We start from the raw sequence: 25,591 nt of genomic DNA, 5'->3' as shown, positions 1-25,591 counted from the left end.
CTTAGCCTATTATCGAATTACGCTATTAATAAATGTGCTATTATTAAAAACGAGTCATACTGCGTACAATACAAAAATAACAGTAAGTTGATTTAAGCAATAAATAAAATATATCTTTTGGTTAACGTTTAATTTTTATGATCGTACAAAACAAACAGTAATTACAACATCTACTTATACAAACACTATTGTTAGAATCAAATAAAATATTACGTTATTCGACCTTAGCTCGACTCATTCTAAATCTATAATGAAGGGGGTTCGCTGTAACAGTCTGCAATTTACGAAATGTTGAAGATGTTACGAAGTATCACCCTATTATCATTCAGTCTACGTTGGGAAAAGTGTTTGAGAATTTTTCATGATTTGTTCTTTATTCAAGTAGATTCACAACTTGGGACACGTCACACTTTATTTTCTTCTTCTAATGTAACAATTAAAGCATTAAATTTCTAGCCAGTCCAAGTGAGATATAAATATAACCTAAAATAAATACAATTGCGAGTCCTATTAGGCAATGCTCAAAAACTCTTTTAGCAAATAAAAACATTTTGTTGAAAATTAATTTTTAAAGAATGTTCACTTGTACAATCCTCAACTGCTGCAGGTACGTTATCAAATATTTTCGGGCCTAAATACTTAATTGACTTTTGAAATTTACTGGTTAGTGTTGCGGAACAACGACTACTTGATTTATGACGAGCAGAATAATTATGATATCTTAGCGGAAAATATTAAATGTTTCTTAGAGTATACATACTTATATAACAATATGAAGAGAGATGGTAAAGAAGCTTCTCATAGAAAAATCTCTATGCAGCTATCCCTCCTCCTTAAACTACAAATGAGGCAAACAGCTTCATTTAGAAAGAATTTCTAGTCGGCGTATATAGCGATTTTATCACGACGTTTAACAAGATTAGTTTTCTTCTTCTCCTCATCAAGCTTGAGGAATATGGAATTCATCTGAGTTGTCCATTATCAGTTGTTTCTTTGGTTTATGGACAATCGCACTTTATTTTTGATATTCTAGTTACCACTCATTAGTACTTCTCACGTCCATCTAATCTCTCATCCGGGTCCTCTTCTTTTCAGTATATTTATCAATGAAAAACAATGACATCAGTTTTTACTTCCTGCTACTCGCTGATGACATAATACTGTTTGGACAAGTGTTCATGGGGAATGTAGTTGATACCATACAACAGCCTCTGCAGAGTATTTTGGAACGTTTCTCTTCCAATAATATGACAGCGAACTCCAACAAAACCATGTCTGTGAAGTTTTGTAGGAGGGTCAATATGATATTAGTTAATTAAGCTCTCGGCTGTGTTCCAATATTAAGATCCCGGTTTACTTAAGACGTGTGTTGTTATGAGTATACCACTGGTTTTTGTCATGAATGTTGACTACATATCCTTCAAGGCTCTTCGCACCTTTGGGCTCTATTTCCTCACTGCTCGGCATGGCCTTGGTCCTGGTTTGGCGATTCTTCTTTACAAGACATTGCGAGTTCTTTAGGTGCCTGAGTACGCTTCAGTTGGTTGGTCGCGCTACCAACTCGGGCACACTGAAGGAATGCAGTCCATCCAGCGCAGACTTGTCCCATAATATAGGGGATGTACTTAGAAGTGTTTTCTGTGTTCAATCTTTCAATGTTCTGTGTCAACTACTTAAATGTCCCGATATTGGTTTTGAGGAGTTCTATGGGTTGTGGCTAATCAAGATCAGAAAAGTGTCTTACTTGTTCTCCCTTAACAAGTTGCCAAAATCACACTTGATTTCTAAATATCTCATACAAAAGATAAACTTAAAACTTCAGCTAACATAAAACTGAAGCGTCTCTCCGACATTGGGCATCCGAGTCACACTTACCTACTGAATAGCTATAAATACCGTAGCTACTCCTCCACGTTAATGGGATCTAATCCTGAGATCTGTCCCCCTGTTCTCTAACATTCTAGGTGCCTAAATGCTGTAATTGGGTCTTGGATTGGCAACATTTATGACTGATTGTTTTTGATTGGTACTGTTATTATTATTGTTACACTTGTTGCATTGTTATTGTTATCGGCTTCGTCGGTCTACTGACAGCATTATTGTCAGTGAGGACCACATAGTTATATCTATCAAGGTACAGCTGAGACACAGTTTCTGAGATGTGGAATTTTTTTGTCGCACATTAGACAGCCGGTCAAGATAGAAATTCTTTTGATTCATCTATGGAATATGCGTAAAGTCCATAATAAAAAGCGTGTTAATTTTGTGATTTTAAAGTAAATATTAATACCCTTGCTAAGTTTATATAATTTTTGCTGCACACCTTTATGCCTTTATACAAATACCTACCTTATTTTTTTAAATATAACTTTTGATTCTGTTTGATCTGAATCACATTTAAAAGAGTAGATTCTGAAGTAATTTAAATAATATACTAGAACGCACAGTGCGTACTTCATGTACACGGTGTCATATACAAACTAAAATTTAAATATATTGTAATGTATTCAACTAAATTCAGTATATAGTCTTATGAAAATAATTATATTGTTTTAGCGAGTAACGGAATTCTGTATTATGGTACCTTTAACTTGACAACAAAGTTATGTACAGTCGTTTATTTACTCATGCACATTATTTATAATATACTCAGCTTCTTATAAAAAGTATAAGCTTATTCTCAGTGAATCTTTTTTTATCTGGTTTGAAGTGTGCTGCATTAAAGTACTGGGTAGATTATATCTTGACAACCCTCTCCGATTTCATTATTCGTGAATGCGGAATGTATATGAAGAATGCATATATAAGGATGGTTCATTTTTAAGTTATAAAGTATTTTATTGATTTCAGTATGTTAGTGTAGATAACTGTATGGTTTTTAGCAACTACTATACAACACAAAAGTTAATTTTGGCTCATTCCTTGATTATATCAGAAGTTTCTTTGGCCTTTGGATGAAAAATACCGATAGTAGAGTCGATTGCTGTTTTCGATAGATATTCCGATTCATCTCATCTCTGGTCTATGAGCAAATGACTAATAATTTCGTTTCGTTGGTTATAGAATAGGCCTAAAGAAGAGAGTAAGTAGGAAACCATGGCGGCGGATGGAGACGAGTTGATATCAGATCAAGAAAAGGTAGATAAATTATTTAGCGATAACATATTCTAATTCTTCAAAAACTTTAAACGTTCAATAGTATTTCAAAATTTATCATTAGTAGCTGAGGCTACTTAGTCCAGTGTGAATCATCGTTACCTGAACTGTTTATGTGTCATCGCCCATGATGAATTTTCCCCATGAAATACATTTATTTGTATATGTTAAATATTTAAGTCACTTTATCTGTATATCATATTCTGTTAACCAGATTTGCCCTTAAACAAGGTTTACAAACTATTCTAGAGCTGGTGGTGGGATTATTTGAGTATTTTTATAATATAACCTCTCATCACAAGCCCCACTTGCCCACTTTAATAAAAGAAGGCTGTTTTTCTAATTGTTTGGTCAGATTTAATAGCTATGTAAATAGGGTATATAATGATTTCATTAAAAACACAAGCAAATGTGTAACTAAAGCCGAATTTAGGTCAGTTGGCAAATTCTTTGAACTTGATAGTACATTATGTATAAAATTAAGAGCATATCATATCACATATTAAGTAATGATTATTTTGTAACAAAAATTATCATTCTGTATGAATTGCTAAGTACACAAAAAATATCAGACCTAATGCAGAATCTATATAGAGACCTTCATATGTATATAAAAAATATATTTGTTTATTTTTTAAAATTCTATTTCAAATGTTAACCGATGTCCACCTATACAAACACAGCCCATAAAAGATATGAGATGCTGCGAATGCACAATACAAAGATTTTAGCATTTTAGTAGTAGATATTTTATCCATCCTCCTAAGTGCATAAATAGCACAAAAATACTGTTACAATTATCATTTTTAACATGCTCTCATCTGTAAAAATGCCACATCATTTTTTTTAATGTTGAGAAAGTAATAAACTTAGTCTTTAAAGAGTTAGTGAGCAGGTTAATATTATGTAAACATTATTTACACTAGTAACAGATAATTAATCAGTTATTTAAGCATTTTCGAGACTTTTTAGGTTTTGTCATCTAGGCTTCAGGCACATTTTATTGGGCTATTCTGTGATAAACGTAAATCCTGTCAGATAAACTAAAAATAAATCCCTTGGTGACCTTATATTTTTGGAGAAAAGTTACGGAACTTTTACATGTAAAATTATTACAATCAATGAGATGTCTGATTTCTAGAAATGTTCTATTGGTAAGATATAACTTAAAGTAAGTCAATCAAAATATCTGGCTTTAAAATCTATATTTTGTAATTTGTACAATAATATTTCATGTGGAATTCTACAAGGTAGGAGTGTGTCACCACATGTCGTGTATAACAAACAGGCTGCTTGTGAAATTTCAAGGTTGGACATTCACCACCATAGAACTTCTTTTTATCTATGTAGTTTTGTGAAAAATAATTAAAAATCTGCAGATGATGTTTATCAAAATATCTTGCCACACAATGTTTTGACCGATAGCCATTTGCTATTGGCCTTTGGTCAGTTGTAGGTGATTGCTCGAGAAATGCAGATGTATTGTGACCTGTATTCTGTAGTTCAGTTTTAATAATTAGTGTTGTGTTTAGTTTTGTATTAAGTTCATGTTTTAGAGTAGTGAAGTTGACACACAACATGGTGGTTGTGATTCCTGACTTAGGCGTGTCAGAACGCTCTGGTATGATTTGTTTATTTTAGCCTAGTTTGTAATTATGTGTTAGGTTAGTTATTTACCTGAAGAAGAGATCAGATTGCAGATCTCGAAACGTAGTGTTTCTGATTTTTTGTTTCACTGAACGATGACTAATGTCGGGAAACATCCTCTTGCCTATTACACTTGTTTACTAATTTATTTATTCTGCTATTTACTTGTTGTTATCATGGTTACACATATGACCAATGTGAAAACATTTGCTAAAGATCAGCTAAATCCCATGGTGTGACATGCCTCATCATCAAACTCAGTGTTACTAATACATAAATGAAACTTCATTCAAAATTTCAAGCCTATAGCTCTGTTTATTTTTGAGATATGCGGACAAAGAGACAGACAAACAGAAATGAAAACTTTCAGTCCCCTTTGTTAACTCTATGCTCGCAAACACTCAGCCAATAAAATGCTTTAGTCATGTTTATAAAAAACCCCAATAACGTCTGTAAAATATATAATGGATTGTATAGAACCTATTGCTGTAGTAGCTGTTGATCTACTTTCTCTAATTGTTACTACTAAATGTGATTTGTGTTTGTCATATATTTTCTCAAGGCATTCTGTAATTATAATACAATTGATTAAATTAAAATAATTAACAAACAATTTTGCGAAGATCAAGTAGGCCTAGAAGTATTTTTATACTTGTTGTCTAAATATACCCAAAACATTTGTGGAACATAATTTTGCTCTTTGTTTAACCCTTTAGCTGCTGGTGTTAATATGTTTCGAAATACTTGTCTGGTTACACAATGCCTAACAGCTGTTATATGATACACATTGGGCATATTGGGTTCTAGTAGTGTTTTTTTTTTCGAACTACATCAACTCTACATTAGTTCTGTTTGGTTACTACTAAACTTAGACGGCGAACTAAGGAATCATAGGAAAGAACACATTAAATTTTTATGTTTTGTAATTTTCAAGTGTGTATTTCAAGTTGTTACTGCAAGGTTTGGTACTTATATCAGCTAATTACCAACCACACCCTGACAGTAAACACCTTGTGAAATTTTGATTCATCTGCTTAAAACGAGTACAGTAGAGTAATCTTTAGTCGATAAATATCAGGAACTGTCTTATCGCAAAACCCTCCCTTCCCCAATGCTTAGTCAAAGTCAAGCGGTCAATTATAGTACAGTGCTACAATAGTGTCTTGACGGTGCATTGTTTTTCATTGTTTTCCTGTCTTGTATAAGTGTTTTTTAATGTTAAGTGATCTGAACTTGGAAAGTACTGATGAAAAATGCACCTGTCATTAGGACGGGCTTCAGTGACGCCATCCCGCACTTCTGGTAGAAAAAGGAAAACATCCTTTGAAGTAGTACGTAAATTCAAGCTCAGAAATTTAAGTTTATACAGTAATTACTGTTTGTCTTTGTATTTAGAACATTTTCTTTTGCTAAATAGGGATGTCAGTTTAATACCAAAGTACCCAAGTTTTAATATTTTGTTTTGTTTGCCCTTCAGTTGCTATGGCAATTGTAATGATGACAAGGAAACTTAATCATTTTTAGATTTGGCTGAATAAATCGTTTAAAGTTAGGTAATTTGCAGAGGAATTTCTTGTGGACGATGCCAATCAGATGCGGATTTAATTATCAACCAAGATCTGATGAGTCAGGTGATTCTGATAGCAGTTTGATAAATTAAGGTATCGCTGAAGTTGATCATGGTGGGCGAGAAACACGCAACATGTGCGCTGACTGTGCAGAAACTATGTGTGGGGAGCCTTGCTTCACCGACTACTAATTATTTAAAAACAATAATTAAAAAGATTGGACTTTGTTATAAATAGTGTGTATAATGTACTTTTAGTATGTAGGAACGTTATATTTCTTCATTAGAATATTTCAAATCACAATGTTAAGTAAATAGATTACCCATATTATGTCATATATTTCTAAAATGTTTTTTTAAATTTGTTTATTGAATTTATTATTGCCTCCAACGAAAGTCAGTGATTATGTTACATAGATATTCAAATAAACCAGGCAGTAGGTTATTACAGCACAGTTGAAAACTCAGCATGTGAAGGTTAAAGTTTATTTGGGACTATGGATGATTTGAAAGGCTAACTGAATTTTTTCAAATTCATAATTTTATATTACAACAATAGAAAACTATGTTCTAATGATTGGAATCAGATGTCTATTTTTTCTTCTGGTGTAAAATCTTACAGTGTAAGGTCAAAGTTGACAACAGCACAAGTAGTACACAGTTGTAGATCCAGGAATTTTTTTTGTGGGGTGTTGAATCTGGATTCTGAAATAAGGAGGTCCAGGGGACCTCTCCAGGAATAAGCTAATGTCTTACTTGAAATAAGATAAGACTTTTCAATATATGTAGCAGATTAATAGCCTTCATAATGTGGAATATACAGTGTGTCACAAAAGTGCCTAACTGGCTATTCACAACCGCATTCTACAGGGGAAAATAAGTTGAAAGCACAGTCAGCTTAGAATTTGGTTTTGTTTAGCCATAAGCTGCCGTTTTTAGTATTTAAAAAAATATTGTTTCAAGAATTTCTCAAAAGTTTTTGGATTTGACAGATGTCTTAATATATATCTAACTTTTCCAATACTTCTCCCATCTAATCGCATGGTGGTTGTTTGAATATGTTAAAGTCAAATTCCAAGAAAACTAATTAATTTAGATGAAAATAAAAAGAAAGGTAAATATAAGTGATTTTTATGGTTCTGAAGATTATAATGATACCTCATTTTTTAATATAGGATGAGAAACAATAGAGTTACATCAGTGTTGCAGGTAAATAAATGTAGCTCCTGTGTCTCTCATCCCATTATAAAACCAGGTATCATTATATTTTTCATTAAAATTACTAACTTTTACATCTCTTCCTATTTTTTCTTAACATTTTTAGTTTTCTTAGAATTTGACTTTAAACTATTTATATTTAAATGGCCGCTATTTAGAACTTTGATAAAATTAAATAATATTTGGAATATTTTAGATATATGATTTGACAAGTCATCTATTAAGTTTTATGCAAACCATGAGACAATACTTTAAATTATAATGTTTTTTAAAAAAGTATAAAATTGTGGATTATGGCTAAACTTAACCCAAATCAATAAAAGTTCACCAGACATTTTTGACTTATTGGCTATTTAATTTTTTTTAGACATCCTGTACTTTGGTTGATATCATTAATTAAGTTCATCATAAATAGTTCATTTATCTCAGGAGTGTGGTCTAATCTACATGAACTAGTCTAAGGTAAAGATATAAGTAGCTTTTTAAAAGGTAAAACCTGGCAGTTTCATAATCAGTTTCTGTTATGCTTCATTTTCAAAAAATCAGATACATCTCAAAATGCTATTTTAAAGCAATTTTAGGTCTTAGAATATATTACCAAAAATTATTTTATTTCAATTGTAAACAGTTTGGTTTAAAAATTGTAGTTAACGTGTTCACATTGTTTGTGTTGAGACAGTTTGCAATGGACTTATAACAATGGGACACTACAAGTTGTATAAGATGTATTATAAAACTGACACTTTAGGCCATCACAATTTTGTTTGCAGCAATATTAAGAGCAAATATTTAACTTTCTGGTGGTAATGAAAGCACTTACTGTATGGTGATGCAATTTAACCACGAAAACATTGTTTTTTTTTAATTTTACTAACTACTATTATATAATTATATTTATGAAGCTAAAGAGGAACTTAAGTTATAATATTTCCGATTTCTCAAAATGTTCTGTTAAAGTCACGTCTATGTTAAATGTACACAAATATTTTGAAGTTGCCTCAGCTTTATAAATATAAATATTATAATTTGTTATAATATTAATAATACAAAATAATACATTTTTAATTTGTAATTTTTAACACTGTTATTATGCAAACTTTAGGTACTGCCCTACTATTTTAAGAAATGTAGTATACTGTAACTGATTACAAAATTAAGTTACCCCATAATAAAGATGATTGTTTCCCAATATTGTGATTAGTAACCAAAGTTCAGTGAGTATCTCTGAAAGTTTTTTATTGATAATTCACACAATGCACATTCTAATATGCTTCTCGATGGTCATATACGAGTATCATTACATTTACACATTCGCAGCATTTTCATGAATTACAATGTACGTAATAAACTAAAATAAAGCAATACAGATATTACAGTTTTCCACAATTCCAATAGTAAAGAATAAATAAATACAGATCATGAACTCTCATGCTGTTTGTTAACATTTTTTAAACTTAATAGTTGTCAAAATTTTTAAATTTCCATTGGCATAACTCCGTTACACATTTCTACATTACACTTCAATTGATTGACATTGGAGCGGCGGTAAGTCATACTTCCATTTAGTTTTGTGGTATATTTGGACCATATATTAACTAACATTAAATCTTTGGACTCCTTTTCACCCATTCTGTCTGTATTGTTCGTTGTGTTTACATCAGTCAAGAAGCCTAAAGCTACTCGCTTAACGGATTGTGAAATTGCATTAATTATTAGTGCTATAGTTATGTTTACAAAGTAAAGGTATTAGATGTAATGAAAAACTGTACCAAATTTATCAAAAAGTTTTCCTGCCGCAATAAATTAACAAAACTTTGCTCAGATTAAATCGGTGTACAAAATTAAATGTTTTAAATGGTAATAAACAAAATTACACACATAAGATGATGATTACTTTAAGAGTTCCGTAATGTAAGCAATGCTAATTTTTTCAACCGCCCAGTGAGGAATAAAAGTGAAGATGGTAATTTAACAACTCTTTTTCGTAAAATTCTAAAACTACATTCTCGTAAACATTACATTTTTATTAATTTTGGGTACTTTCTAATTTAACGGAGGCCACCTATTCAAAGCACGCTGCGATTGATGCGGTTAGGCGATTTAGGTTTACTAAACTAACCTAACCGTTAGTATTTATTGTATAACTGCCCACCCAGAGTTGCTAAATCCCTTTAATGTTGGTGGCCTCCGCTTAATCAGAAAGTACCCCATTTTGTATACAAGTTTGAGCTTAATCCGATCACAAGGTTTGAATTTAAAAGTTGCAGGAGAGACTGGTACCCGTTTTGGTTGTTATCAACATAAAAACTGGAAATTATTGTTTGTAAATTCTTTGCTTTATGTGAAGGAATAACCATCGTCAAAAATAACCTTCAAACAAAGAATTTGCTTTATATATTTAAAAGCAGAAAATAGATAAGCTAACTTGTAATGTAACTCTCATTATTGCAGATTCACTGGTTAATTTGTGTTCAACTTTCAAACCTGGGTATATATTAACTTCTTGATCTGAGAGTCGATAAGAATTTACTTAATCTGTGATATATTAAACCTTACTACAATGCCTAGTGTTGTAATTATGCACATCAAAATAGATGTTAAATTTATGAATTTTATCAAACATATAAGGTTAAGTCGAAAATATATAAATTAATAAGTTTGGTTTGTAAATAAATAAAATTAATAAATGATAAGGATTAATAAATAATTAATAAGGATAATGCATTGATTCAATTCCTTAACTACTCTAACAGCTTTCTCTTGGGTAATAATATTTCTTTTAGTCTATTGCAGTTTCCCCAGAGTAGCCTACAATGCCATAACCGATAATGAACTGAATATAAACAAAGTATGCAGCTTTAATAATATTTATTTGAGATAAAAAGGCTAGATGCTTAGAAGAAAAAATACGTGACACGATTTTTAAGAAATATATAAACTCTTTGGTCAAACTTATTATTACAAATTAAATATTATCAAAGTAGAATACAAGAAATCAAAGACGTCATTTAATGAATCCCTATCATATGAGAAAGCTGTACATAATCTTAATGTAAAAATTTTAAAATAGAGTAAGGCTCTACAATAAGTCTGACATTAAATACAAGAGCTTTATATCTAATTACTGACTTAGTGTTAGTATAATTAAATATACCAAAACTGGTGCAGGAAATGTAACAGTATTTTCCTATTAAATGTTAAGGCTTCAGAAAATTAGAAATCTTTCTAATGCATAAAACATCTTCGTTATTTATTTATTTATTTGTATTCACCATTCATTCAAAAATGTCTCCAGTGTTTATGTACATATGAAGTCCTTTTTCACTATTTTGCTCTTGCTTTTTCTGCTCTGCTTTCACTTATAGAGTATTGGTTAACTTGTAAATGGAATAAATAAAATAAATAAGTCAATGAGGTAATCAAATTCACTCCAGGTATTGGCTACACCTACTTCTAAAGTAATAATGAATTAAAGTGAGTAAATCTGCATAAGAATTATTAATTTTTAGTTACTAAGCAAAGTGTAGTATTTAATATTTGCTTCTAAATTATCAAGCTTCTGGTATACAAAGATTGAATTCAAACGTTAATTTTATTTCGTAGTTTGTGAATTGTAATACATATTAATTTATGAGCGATAAGTTTACACTATTTACTAAGTAACATGGCAGGCGAGCTCACGCATTAGAGCGTTAGATAGTTGGAAGCTTTATCAGGGGCCATTCTACAATTATGGGTGTTACATTTCTGCAACTTATAGAGCTTTAATAAATTATTAAAAAATATAAATTTGATTTTTTGGTGCACCAAGATACATTCCAACTTAAATTTCTCCACTGTTGTAGTGAAATTAGATTTTATACTTAATTAAAAATAGACAAATACATTAAAAACCTGTGTTACCAGTATTACAAAATAGACATAGGGTTCTTCAGAGTGTATGGAATGGCCTAAATTCTGTGAACTGACCAAATAATTAAAACTTATTAATTTTACTAGATGTACTTAAGGTAACATACTAAAATTTAAGGTATTAATTATTATTACATAGTTAAATAAATTTCTTATAAAAAATTGTATTGGTATGGGTATTACATATTTCAACAGGTTTTCCTAAACTGAGGCCTACAATAGTAATTTATTTTATTTTAAATATTCTTCATGTACTAAACATTTAGATCCTTTAAAACTATTTGGAACATATATAAAGTCTTACAGTTTTTGTTGTATGAAAATTTGTTCCAAACTTGTATATGTATGAATAATTTTACATTCTTAAACAACAAAGAAAACTCATAAAAAAAAAGATTTATGCTAGAATAGAAAATATAAAGTTTTTTTAGAAATTTAATTTACATTTAAACATGTTTCAATCAACATTTCCAAAATGTTATAATAACTATACAAAACTTGTTCGCTGTTACTTTAATTCTTTAATTTCTATCTTGAATAAAGTTCATCACTATCCCTGCTGTAAAATTCTTAAATTTTTAAATTTTATTTGTAATAATAAGGTACTAGGTCCTCTTGGTAATTTTTTGTCTCATAAATATATCTAATGTTTTTTGATGTGACACTGCCAATTTTGTTTAACTACAGCTTTTTTACCATGGCTTTCTAGAAGCAAATTTGTAACCTTGTTCACTGCTTTAGCAAATGTCTGGGTATACTTGTAAGTCCCAGTCAGAAATCTGGAGTTACAAACTGGTTAACACAAGTACATTTTTTTATCTATGTGATCAAACACTAGGTCTTGTTTTCTTTAAGATTACATATTTCAAATCTTTATTTTTAGCCGTTATTTGTGGAAGCTGTAGTTTTGTTCCTATATATATCTTTACAGTTTCCTTTTCAGGTTGGCCTCATTTTTCTGTTGTGCTCTTCGGTTTTTTCTCTGTGCTTCTTCATTTTGTCTTTAAATTGGGTAATTATCTGGAACAAAAACTGGCATATTCCTTTATTTAATTATACAATTTAGTAAATATAAAGCACTGTCTTGTAGAACTGCTTCATATGAACAAAAGTAAAAAACATATGCACAGATGTTACTGACGACACAATAGTCACAAACTTAATTTTATTTTAAAATTTACTTATATATACACAGGAGGATTGCTTGATTGATTTGAGAAAGAGAAAAAAGAAGAAGGAGCTTTACAGTCTAAAAATAATGTAGCAGTGATAAGATTATAATCATTTCAGGATATGAAACCACTAAATACTTTTAATAAAGTAATACATAAAAAAGATAAAAACAATGTTGATGCATTAGATTAAATTGGCTATAAATACATTCTTCTTAAAGAATAATATTAGCTTTAAAAATATTCTGGAAGCTATGTTATAATCAAACTTGTAACGTCTGTAACATCTGTAATACTAAATAAGAATAAAAGAAATAATTCATACCTAAAATAATATAATGGTGGTAAATTGCATGTTCAAATCCTCACTTTTGCCAATAGGTTTGATACAAAATTTGGTTAGGTTACAGTAATAACTAATATACCTCTTTTGTTATGATTGTTACAAGCTGCAAAGCAAAAATGTAATAATGAAAACGAATTCAAACATGCCATCATGTGAACTATGTAGAGTGTGTGGGAGCCATCCATTCTATTTCTCTTCCAAAGTACACATTGATTAGTTGTTTATTAACTAGTTAAAATATTTGCTTGGAATGGAAAATCTCTCATACTTTATCTTTACAATGAATCTTTGAAGACATTAAAAGAGATGATAAAAATTTTGTGATTTAATATTTTTTTAGCACAACAAAGACATGTACTTTTACTTTTCATTTATGACAATTATGTTGTAAAGCAAATATTTAAAACATGATGATAATGCTCATTTTGGATGGAATGGCCCCCAGGATAGTTATTAATTATACCCATACAATTAAAACTTTGAAGACCTCCCACTAAGAAACAAAGTAAACCAATAATACCAAACTATCTTCAAGAGGTTCGTAGAGGATCATGGAATATTCTCTGAATTAATCATCAATTTATATAATGTAATATTGGTCGCCACAATATCACACTCTAAACAAATTAATTATTATATACATGTCATGCAAGTTTAGAAACTACTGCAAGTGTATAAAAAGCATGTACGTTATAAATTTTAAAACTCATTCGTTACACTATCCGTAGGCTGTTTGACCGCACCTACCACTCCTTAGGATAGCAGTAGCTCTTTTAAGCTATCTATAAAACCTGATTGACCAGCCATTTTATAAGTTTAGTTTTAATACTGGCTGTATGGGCTAAGTTTATCAGGGACTGAGAGAGTTTTCAAAGAACTTCCTACCTATATACTTTGGTTTAGTTTCTTATAATTTCGTACAGTGTTCACCAAACGTGTTTCTATAGCGAGTGCTATAATTATTTTGCCTGATGTTTTATTCTAATAGCACATTGTTGAATTTTGTAAAGAATGGTTTGGAACGTGTAAATGATGGAACAATTAGAAGTTTGTTTAGTCGGGAAGCTTTTTTGCATGATTCTTTGTAAATTTCTTTTGGAGAGAAATCCTCGTAGTATGATTAAATATATAATGTGTGAATAGAGAAAAGTATAATAACAATGAAAGTTGTTTATTTTCTAGTGTGGATATATTTTTGTTATGAAAAGTCTGATTGATAATTAGGGAGGTATAATTTATGTGTTCCTTCCAGTTCAGAAGAACACCGAAACATTTATTATCATTAACTATCTAGTTCATAATTACCCAGAATTATAGTCACGCAGTTATCAGTGATTTGATTGTTTTTTTAACTTAAAATTAATAAATTTGACCTTTGAAGGATTTACATAATATATGTGTCAATTTCAAACAAACAGTGAGGGAGACCTATTAATATTTATTACAGTTGTTTCATCACTTGTAGTAACAATCATCATTAGTAACAATTCATTTTTCACTGGGAGCATGCTTAGTAATGTCACTAACAAAGACACAGAACAAGAGGACCCAGGATGGAATCCTGAGGGACTCCAACAACCTTTATATTTTGACTCTGAGGTTATCAATTGTTTTACTTGTGTGATTTATCTGTACAAACTGACATCTTTTATGTACATAATTTTCAAACCAATCCACACACTGTTTGTATACCAATTTTGGAAAGTTTTCCTCTTAAAATATCAAAATTAACAAGATCAAATGATGTACTAAGATGAAAACATGCAACAACTTTCCTCTTAGAGCTTATGGTATCATTTTTCAAGAAGTTGTATTATTAATAATGCTGATTTAGTTGATTTATTAGATCTTAAGCCTAATTGTGTGGGATTTAATTTTTTGTTTAATATTTTTATTTTTCATAGTGTTGATAGGACAAGTAAGTTCAAAAATGTTTCAAAAGTGTTAAAAAAACTCTTACAATTTATTTTTAATCTCTTTAATTTTCCAATGATTTTGATTGTGTAATATTGTAATGATTTTCTGTTTATTCTCAAGCATCTTATTACATCATAATTTTAAGGCACGTGATTTGTTATGAAACTGAAAAGACAACTTAATTACAATCCTTTTAATATATATTAAAATCAAATAACAATAAATATAATAAATTGAACAACAATTTTAAAATGTGATACATGAAAAATTATTATACATTCAATAATTTTTGTTGTTGAGTTAAACAGTACAATAGAACAATAAATAAAAATATGTAAAATACCCACACTTTTATGTAAAATACACAATAATTGTTAATTATTTGTTTGTAAATTGTATTACTTTGACAACAGAACATTAATTTATTTTTAATTATAAATGAATACCATCATGCTCAAACAAATAAGTAACAACTGTTAAATCATGTCTATCTCTATTGTTAATACAAGAATTTTTTTATTACTATGTTGTATTGTGCACAATGGGGAACTATTCTAAATCATTTAAACCTACACTTGAAAACTCTTGGGCTCTCCTGTACTAAAAAATGAGAATCAACACCTGATTGAACATCAAATACTACAGCGTACACATCATCACCCCCAGCCACACTCGCTCTGCATTCTGAAGATCTGGGTAGGAAAGTGGAGATGACAACAGGGACGGAGACTCAACAATAGACAAATTCATTTAGAATTGTAACTCCGTCAGTTTCAGAGAATAAAAATTATAACTGTTATAAAGTAATTCACAAAAGGTCAGAGTCCAACCAATTGTCAGTTTCCCCTCTTCTAAAGTACTCTAATAGTATACAAATGATTCTGCAGCAGCCACAGCCTCACTTTAGTCTTAAACGTCCTCGAATTAAGTTCTTTGAAGTCTTCAGGCAAGTAGTTCCACAGTATTGAAGCTCATGTATGAGAGCATCTTCTCAAACAGAGAAAGACTATGTGCAGGAAGATGGAAATCTGTTGCTCGACTGTGTTGTATTGGTGTGTGTTACAACCTTTGGATAGCCATTCATGAACAAAGGATACAGCCTCCAGCACATACAGGGATACTACCGTCACAATCAAGAGGTTGATAAAAGCTGTATGACAACTTTTTCTCGACAGTAAGCCAGCAAGTGCTCTTACTGTTTTTTTCTGGGCCACCAGTATGCGCTGAAGATTTCTTGTGGTAGAACCATCCCAGACTAGGAGACCATAGTGGAGGTTAGATTCAATTAAAGGATAGTGACCTTTTTTGGCTGATGCTATGTTTATCCTTTTAATGGTATACAAGCTAGTACTTAATTTCATACACAGGATGTCAAAGTGAGATGTCCATTTGAGATCTTCATGTATTGTCAGTCCTAAGTACATTGCCTCTGCTGCTGCTTGGACTTTAGGCAAATGCACAGACTTTTCCTTCCTTGTCCCGAATACAAGTTGCTGAGTTTTAGCTTCATTAACTAACAGTTCATTTTGGTGGCAATATTATACTGCCATATTCATTGCTGTAAATGATCCAATCTGTAGGTTTTCTGAGGTTTAAACAGAAAGGAGCAAAACCGTGTCGTCAGCATACATCAAGAGTCATGGCAAATTCATTCAGGTACTTGGGTAGATCGTTTGTAAATAAAGTAAAAAGAACGGGGCCCAGGTCTAATCCTTGCGGGACACCTCTCAGAACTGAACGTGGATTAAATGTAACTTTTACAATCTTGTTATTTTGGGTTTGCCTTATTTCAACGACCTGTTCTCTGTTGGCCAGGTAACTTCTGAATCATTTAGCCTCAGTGCCATGTACTCACATAGTATTCAATTTTGTTAACAGTGTTGTTCATGGTCAAGGGTGACAAACGCTTTACTAAAATCTAAAAATATTGCTGTAGTTGTATTCTTAGCTTCAATTTGGTCAATAATGTGTTGAATAAAACTAATAAGAGCTGTAGACGTCGATTGATTTTTGGTGAAACCTTGCTGTTGTTCAGGGAGTAGGTTATGACGTGTCAGGTATTTTAAAAGACGGGTGAGTACTATTTTTTCTATAACTTTTGAAAAAACTTGTGAGATTGGGCAGTAGTTTGTTGCCTCAACTTGATCGCTCTATTTGAAGATTGGAATTACCCAAACTTTGAAATTTGGAATCCAGTTGACTTTGAAATTTACCAAACTGAAAGGACATGTTTGTGAGAGTAGTTGAAGAAAAAACTATTTAATATTTGCAGGTCTTCAACAAATTTGGTGAAATTTCATCAACTTCTGCAGAGACTTTAGCTGGAATGGAGTTGATTGTTTTAATAACTTCTTCAATGTTTGTCTCCAGGAGGTGGAAGGGGGGGGATGTAAAGCTGCTGAAGTACCGTTACTTGTAAATTATTAGGGTTCCTTATAGGATTGTTGCTTAAAATAGCAGAGTCAGCCATAGTTGTAAAAACAGTGTTAAAATGTTCTACTATTTGCTGAGGATCATCACAAGTTTCACTGTCAGTTCTGTACATCTCAACCATGGATGATAAGTTTACAATTCAGCTGCCAACTGGTGACTCATTCAGACAGTTATGTACAATGGTAGATCTTTTACAAATTCTGTATATGTCAGTCTTGTTAGATATTGTTACTGAAGTATTAAAAATTATTTTCAAGCCCTAGATATTAGAAATGAACTAGGAAATAAATCCATCAAGCAAATCAGGGATATCTCAGTCAGGCACAGGAAGCATTAAGTTCTGTCATTTTTAATTTGATATCAGGCTAAACGTAATATTATGGATTCCTCATAATTTCAAAAAGCTACTATCAATAAAATTATTAACTAGGATTGTGTTGTTTTTTTTATGTTGGGCATTTACCATGCAGAGGGTTTTTGAGAAACATTATTCTGTTTCTTCACTCGGGAGTAAGTAGATTTAAATATACTTAAGAGATGTTGATGGTTCAGTTGGAAGAAAGTTAAATTTTGCAATTCTTTTATAGTTTTTGCTCATAAGCATAAACTTAGATTAACTATATATTATTTTAGGACATATTCCTTAAGTACATGTGTAGATATTTAGTTTTTATTTGCTTTGTTACTGATGTTTGATTTTTAAGTACTAATTTTTTGTTTTTTCAGGTTCGCATAGTATCGGATTTTATCCTCCATTCGCCGCCGGGAGAATTTAATGAAGTATTCAATGGTGAGTTTTCGTAATCATTTACAATCACTAAGCTTCAGAGTATTTTTTTTTTTTATTATTTTATAAGAACCTACATAACCAGCCAATATAATTCCCTTAGAATTTGTCTAGGCTATGTGGATGACTATACTCGTTTTAGTTACAATAAAACACAGGATGAAACAAAATAACTGTATGATTCTTTTTTTAATATTTAGTAAAGGTTTTTAGCCAATCTTGTTCAGTAGTGATTTAGGTGCAGTATAATAAGCGGCCATCAACACAATAGAATTACAATTGAATCATGATTATAGAATCATTGATATTTATGACCATCTAAAAATACTGAAAACAAAATGTAGGCCAAATTACTTCATAGGTATTTCAAATATCAATATAGTTCTGCTGTTTTGAAATCAATATATTATTGATAAATAAAAAAAACTAAATTTATAAAATGTTAAAACAAAATAATAACATTTACCTACCTTTTACTATTTGCAAGGATAAACGTGGCTGACTTTGTGAAACAAAGAACACACGTACATCGTCATTCTACTTCTCGCCATTAGTCAAATACCAAACACGACTTACTTTGAATTAGTTTGGACTAATAATGTTGAACTGAATTATGTTTTAAGCTTTTAAAATCATATCATAGTGAAGCTATACTTTTATCTGTTAAAGAAATGTATTTGTTTCAGATTATATAAAATAACGACTTTATTTAAACTGTTTGATCAGGGTAGTACTTATGATTACTTCAGCCAATCTGAAATGGTATTTCTGCTGGTACTTATGCTGTCTAAATTACATTAATTGATTAATTAACAAGTCATAGTTTGTTTCATTCCAACTAAAATAGTACACGATTTTCAATATATTCATAACACCAAATTTAGAATGTTCAAAAAATGTCTTGTTAAGAGCGTTTTTTGATACGTTGTGTTTGTTCTGACTTTTCTTGCAGCAAAACATTATTTGATTTCCAACTTTAATTATAGTTTTCATCTCCTCACTATGAAATGGAAACTTCAGATTTAAGGGAGAGCAAGGTGTTAAAAAATTATTCAATGTTTAAAAATACATTTCGAGACAATAACTGCATGTTCATCGCCATTGTTCTTGCCGTTGTCACTAGCCTACTCACTACATGATTGAAATAAAAACAGCTGACAATGACGTCACTAGCCTATTCAGTTTGTAGATGAAATGAAAACAGCTGGCAATGATTAATTATGAGTAGGTAAAATGTTGTATTCCATAGTATCAATATTTATAATCGATAATCATCATTCGATTGTGTTGGTAGCCACATATTATATTGTAGCCGTGATTTTAATATGACAATATGAGAATGGACAGGGACATTTCAAATGGGTTTAATTACATTATTCTGAGCATAGAATGTACCTAAAATTGCTAGATTTAATAGCTAATTCCTGGAAGTACTCGGTTAATGATAAAGATAATGTGGTCATGGACGTGAGCCTGGATGTGATGTCTTCAGTATTTCTTGTCATATTGATTATTTTCATAAATTAATATTGTTGTAATATGTTATACATCATTGCAAGCCTGACCATATGGACAGTTACCACACCCCACTTCCCCCCTCACCTTTGCTGCGTTGCCAAATTGTCACATCAGCTGATTCTCAGTATAAGGCAACGCGAATATGTCTAGCTTTGTTCCAATTGTTTATATCCGTTTTGTTCTTCGGCATTCCATTATTCTGCATGTTTTTATTTTATTATTACTTTTGCTAACGTTCTGTATTGTAGTGTAAACACGTGTTAATTTAAGTAGTGAACGTAAAGGATTCAGGAAGATAGATAAGAAGTAAAGATGAGCAGTATCAATCACTTGATTGTTCAATTTAATTAATTGGATAATCAATTAACAATCACTAGTTATTCTTTTGTTACAGTTGGCAACACTGTGTTACAACTCAGGCTTGCATTGATATGTCTTGGACTATAATAATGATAGATTAAATAGTTTTAAAACTGCATTAAATGGTGTAGATTGATGCCATATAGTTAACAAAAAACTCATTGATACGTTTAATACAGTTTTAATTGTCTTGGACAAAACCTTTATTCAGTCTATTGTCAGTTAATGCATTACTCGAGCAACATATACTACATCTCAGAGTTGGCCAAAATAAGAAATCTTGTTATTGGCACCCATTCAAGTCACATTCCCCTTAAATACTGCATATTTTATCAGTACTGCACACCTTGTACTTTGTCATGGGGACAAAGAAGTTTTTTTTTTTTTACTGAGAGTTAAAAACATCTATTGCCAGCAGGTAAATGAGGTCAAAAGACAGCTAATATAAAAACCCTTGAAACTGCTCTGAACCCCTCTAAGACTTTGTTAGCTAATTCAATAAGCCAAGACCCTTTCTTAAATTGGAAACCTGATTAATTTAATAGTTTTCTTCTTAAGGAAGTAAACATAATGGGATTGCATTACACTCACTTGAGGGTCATTCCATGTCAAGTCAACCAGGTCATGACACCCACCTCTTTAGATTTTGATGAAACTTGGCACAATTGTTGCATTTGCTATCCTATTGATAAATACCAAATTTTATTTCTCTATCTCTTATAGTTTTTTTTTCTACAAATTTTTTAATTTTCTTAATTTAACGCGATTTTAGGCCTTGGATTTCGCGTCTTGCAATGTAACTTGTAGCTTAAAAAATTAATATCATGAAAACTATTTGAGATATCACCATGAAACTTTGCATAATATTTCATTAATATATTTAAAATAAAGAAAAAATACATTCACTAACCTATCTCAACTCCAAAAAATAATAAAAATATTATAATCAGAATTTTTTTTTATTTGAAAACCGTTGTCGGGATTTACTAAAATCGCAATATCTCAGGTCTCAGACCTGGTAGAGTGTTCATATTTCTTTTACATACTCCTAGATAAATAGGCTAACAGGTAAACAAAAAAGATGTATGGCTTTTTCACATGTTTTACTGATATTCAACATTATTTATGAGTAACAAAATTACAGACCAACTGAAAGAATACGCAATTTGAAAGATTTGGTTTGAAAGTAAGTTAAAGTTTAATTTTAACTTTTCTTGTATTAAGTTGTTATCAGAATAAAAATACTCAATTAAACTTAGCACTCAAGTCACTTTCAATTTAAAAATATTTACAAAACCTTTATGAAGATAAATTGTAAATTATTTACTACTGATCATGTTTGTATCAACTATGAAGTGTTTAAAATTTTATATATCCACTTATTTTTTATAGTTATTTCTAAAATCAATTAATTTTTGATAGAGCAAGGGGTCAGAACTAAGACATGACAAAGATTTATAAAAGATACATTATAAGCACTAATATTTACACAGCCTGTATGACTCATCTATATTGCCTCAACAGGATCCTTTCATGTTGGTTCATGCTCCTAGCTCTACAGCTAACCACTGAACACTGCCTCAGTTTAGATCTGGCTTTGAGTGAGTGAAGACCTATAGTGCAAACTTCTTGTGCAGCGATTGTTATTTTTAAATTTTATTAAGTGAAAAGTGAAACATAACAGTTACAGTATATAACTATGTGATTTCCATTAAATGTTTTTTAATAAAACTATTTAGTTTTGAAGTAAAGATGCACCTTTTAATTTTGGAAATCAACAAGAATCAATTTTCTCTGACTAGTGATTGTGTAAAACTAAGTGAATAGGCTAGTTACAGGTTGTACCTATTTTTCTTCTTGAACTTTAAAATGGGGTAAGCGGAAATCAAAATGACAAATCCTCAAGCTTGTAGCATTGGACTATTTAAACAATCAGACTGTTTTCAGACAACTTATACACCTTCCAAAAAATTACAATCTGTATCTGAATTAACTGAGGAAGAAAAAGAATTAATTCAACTTAGATCTGGAATCAATTTAATTGAATTTAAAAATGTTTGTTCCCATCACAGCTACTACTTTCTCAATGTGTTTAAAAAATATCAAACAGTATGCATAGATCCATTAAAAAAACACAAAAAGCCAATAAAAAAGTCACTAAGAAGTGTATCTTTAAGTTTTTCAAAACAATTGTGTGAAAAAAATATTTTTATTAAACCTGGACAAAAATTATGCCCTTCATGTCGAAACTTCTGTGAAGAAAAAACTAAAATCACTGAAAATGAATCTGATGACGAACTAATGATTGAATTGGATTCATTTGAATCTAGAAATGTCTCCCTTTCACATACAAATACAGCCTTAGATGATTTGGGTTTAACTCCAATTAAATTTCATAATTTGTCATCACATAGTAAGGGATCGTATTACAAATGAAAAGTTGAAAAAGTAACAAAAGAAGTAAAGAAAAAAATCTCCAAAGCTCTAGATTATGACATTGAAATGTCAGAAGACGAAAAAGAAGATGAAAGAAATGTTATCAAAAAAGCAGAAGATTTTGATAAGCTCGTGGGCCTTTTAAAAGAAAAACTTATGTCTGTTGGGAGATCTCCAAAAGTCCAGATTCTGACTTTGGTGCCAGAATCTTGGAGCCAGAAAAAAGTTGCTGCAGAATTTCAGGTGACCAAATATATGGTAAAACAAGCAAGAAAACTTAAATGAGAGAAAGGTATCCTAGCTATCCCTGACCCTAAAAAAGGTAACACACTCTCCGAAAACACAGTTAAACTTGTGACAGACTTTTACCAAAGTGATGAGAATTCAAGAGTTTTACCTGGAGCAAAAGATAAAGTGAGCATTAAAAAAAATATGTATATGCAAAAAAGACTTATTCTCAGTAATTTGAGAGAGCTTTACTCTTGTTTTAAATGGGAATGCCCCGACTTGAAAATAGGATTCTCGAAATTTTGCAGTTTAAGACCAAAGTGGTGTGTCCTTGCTGGGTCAGCAGGTACCCATACAGTATGTGTATGCAGCATACACCAGAATGTGAAATTGTTACTAGATGCTGTAAAAATTGAAGAAAGTTACAAAGATTTGATCAAGATGTTGGTCTGTAATGTTGAAAACAGTGAGTGTATGCTACACCATTGTGACAACTGTCCGTCTGATGATGCCCTGATTGAATACTTAACTGCAAAATTGAGCGAAGATTATGATTTAGAAGAAGAAATAATTATAAGCCAATGGGTTAATACTGACAGGACAGAAATGGTTAAGCAATCAATCAGCGTTGAGGACTTTATTTCTTTACTGAGCAAATCTGTAGAAAACCTAATCCCACATTCATATATTACAAAATCACAGTCTAAAACTTTCAAAAAACTGAAAGAAGATCCGCCTTTGAATACAGCAATTGTAGTAATGGATTTCAGTGAAAATTATTCTTACACCATTCAAAATGAAATCCAAAGTTATCACTGAAACAGAGGTGGATGCACAATTCATCCAGTTGGTCTCTACTTGAAAAAGGATGATAAAGTTTTAATTTCCAACCATTGTTTCATAAGTGATGATTTACAACATGACACTTGTTTTGTGAATTACGTACAAAAATAAATTTCGAAATGGCTGAAAGAAAATCATCCCGAAATAAACCAAGTTCATTATTTCACTGACGGCTGTGCTGGTCAATACAAAAATAGAAATAGTTTCAAAAACCTAACAAACCATCATGAAGACTTTGGAATAAAAACCGAACATTCATTCTTTGCAACAAGCCACGGGAAATCAATATGTGATGGCTTGGGAGGAACTGTTAAGAGAATTTTGAGAAAAGCCAGCCAGCCTTCAACTTTCAGATGAAAATCAAATCAATACAGCAACTGCAGTTTATGACTTCTGTAAAGTCAACATTGAAAAAATAAACTTTCACTTTATTGACACAAAAAATGCTGAAGCTTTCAGATTGGAGTTAGTGTCACGATTTTTAACCACCAAGACTATTCCCGGTACTAGAATTTTCCATTATTTCAAACCATTAAATACAAATGAAATTGAAATAAGGAGAACTACTGATAGTCCTAATCCTACTCTAATGTTTTCTTTTGATTCTGCTACGGATTGGGTCTGCATTCAACCATCTTTAAACGAATATGTGGCTGCAAACTACGATGGAAAGTGTTACTTTAGACTCGTTAAAACTGTGTTTCATGAAGAAGAAGATGCTGAAATTCTTTTTCTTCACCCTCCAGGACCTGCTGCCAGCTTTTACTGGCCTCAAAGAGAAGACTTGTGCATAATACCTTTGGAGCACATTATCAGTACAGTTGATGCACCGCAATCAAATAGCACTGGCAGAATGCACTACTTCAAAAAAGAGTGTATCAGAAAAACAGAAGAGTGTTGGATGAAGTGGAAAAATATATAACAAGCAGAACTAATAATTGCTATAAAACATATTGATTCTTAGACTTTTTTTATTTCACATTTATTAAATGTAAGTAAACCGCAAATTTATAATTTCTTAATAATATTCTACTTTTTGGAATATTAACTAAACATGTGAAAAAGCCATACATCTTTTTTGTTTATCTGTTAGCCTATGTATCTAGGAGTATGTAAAAAAAATATGAACACTCTACCAGGTCTGAGACCTGAGATATTGCAATTTTAGTAAATCCCAACAACGGTTTTCAAATAAAAAAAATTTTTGATTATAATATTTTTATTATTTTTTGGAGTTGAGATAGGTTAGTGAATGTATTTTTTCTTTATTTTAAATATATTAATCAAATATTGTGCAAAGTTTCATGGTGATATCTCAAATAGTTTTCAAGATATTAATTTTTTAAGCTACAAGTTACATTGCAAGACGCGAAATCCGAGGCCTAAAATCACGTTAAATTAAGAAAATTAAAAAATTTGTAGAAAAAAAACTATAAGAAATAGAGAAATAAAATTTGGTATTTATCAATAGGATAGCAAATGCAACAATTGTGCCAAGTTTCATCAAAATCTAAAGAGGTGGGTGTCAAATTAATTATTTACTGGGTGATTTGACATGGAATGACCCTTGAAGAGGTTTTCAAAAATATGTTTTAACTTTGTCTAGTTAGCTCCGTATATATATACAATATTAGGCCTTAGTAATAAAAATAAGACAAATCTACGTGCTAGGGAAGAAAGAGCTCAGTCCTTCTCTTGTGGGCAAAAAAAGGCTCAGTCCAGCTAACTCTAGGAGTAGGATCAGCTGATCTGTTTATTTTTGTTTATTTTGTCTTTCTTGGACTGGATTGTTGGTTTTGGTGTTGTTTTAAAAGTTAATATTGTTACCATTTTCAAAAGACAAATACAATGAGATTAAAGATATTTTTTAGTTGCGCAGCCCAAGAATAAATACTTCACCAATCTTCCCATTTAGATGAATAAAATTAGGGTCTTAAAGGAAGCAATCCAAATTGAATTATATTTTCACTGTACTGAGTTTTATATGTATAATAAATATCTGTATTATTTTGGAATTGGTTTTGTGTTAACTATCCTAGTCTCAATCCTCG

General features: G+C 30.9%; 1 protein-coding gene across 1 annotated transcript in view; it reads left to right on the top strand.

Moving 5' to 3' along the window:
* The first annotated feature begins 2,993 nt into the window (after positions 1–2,993).
* LOC124369004 (F-actin-capping protein subunit alpha) overlaps positions 2,994–25,591 on the top strand; it is a 38,793-nt gene continuing 16,195 nt past the window's right edge. The window contains exons 1-2 of the mRNA XM_046826610.1: positions 2,994–3,138; positions 18,095–18,158. Coding sequence (XP_046682566.1) covers positions 3,097–3,138; positions 18,095–18,158 — 106 coding nt within the window. The 5' untranslated portion in view covers positions 2,994–3,096. The remainder of the gene's footprint in view (positions 3,139–18,094; positions 18,159–25,591) is intronic.

Source organism: Homalodisca vitripennis, chromosome X (assembly GCF_021130785.1).
Source record: "Homalodisca vitripennis isolate AUS2020 chromosome X, UT_GWSS_2.1, whole genome shotgun sequence".
Classification (NCBI taxonomy): domain Eukaryota; kingdom Metazoa; phylum Arthropoda; class Insecta; order Hemiptera; family Cicadellidae; genus Homalodisca; species Homalodisca vitripennis.
The sequence above is the reverse complement of the archived record's forward strand: the minus strand, read 5'-3'. Positions and strand labels throughout refer to the sequence as shown.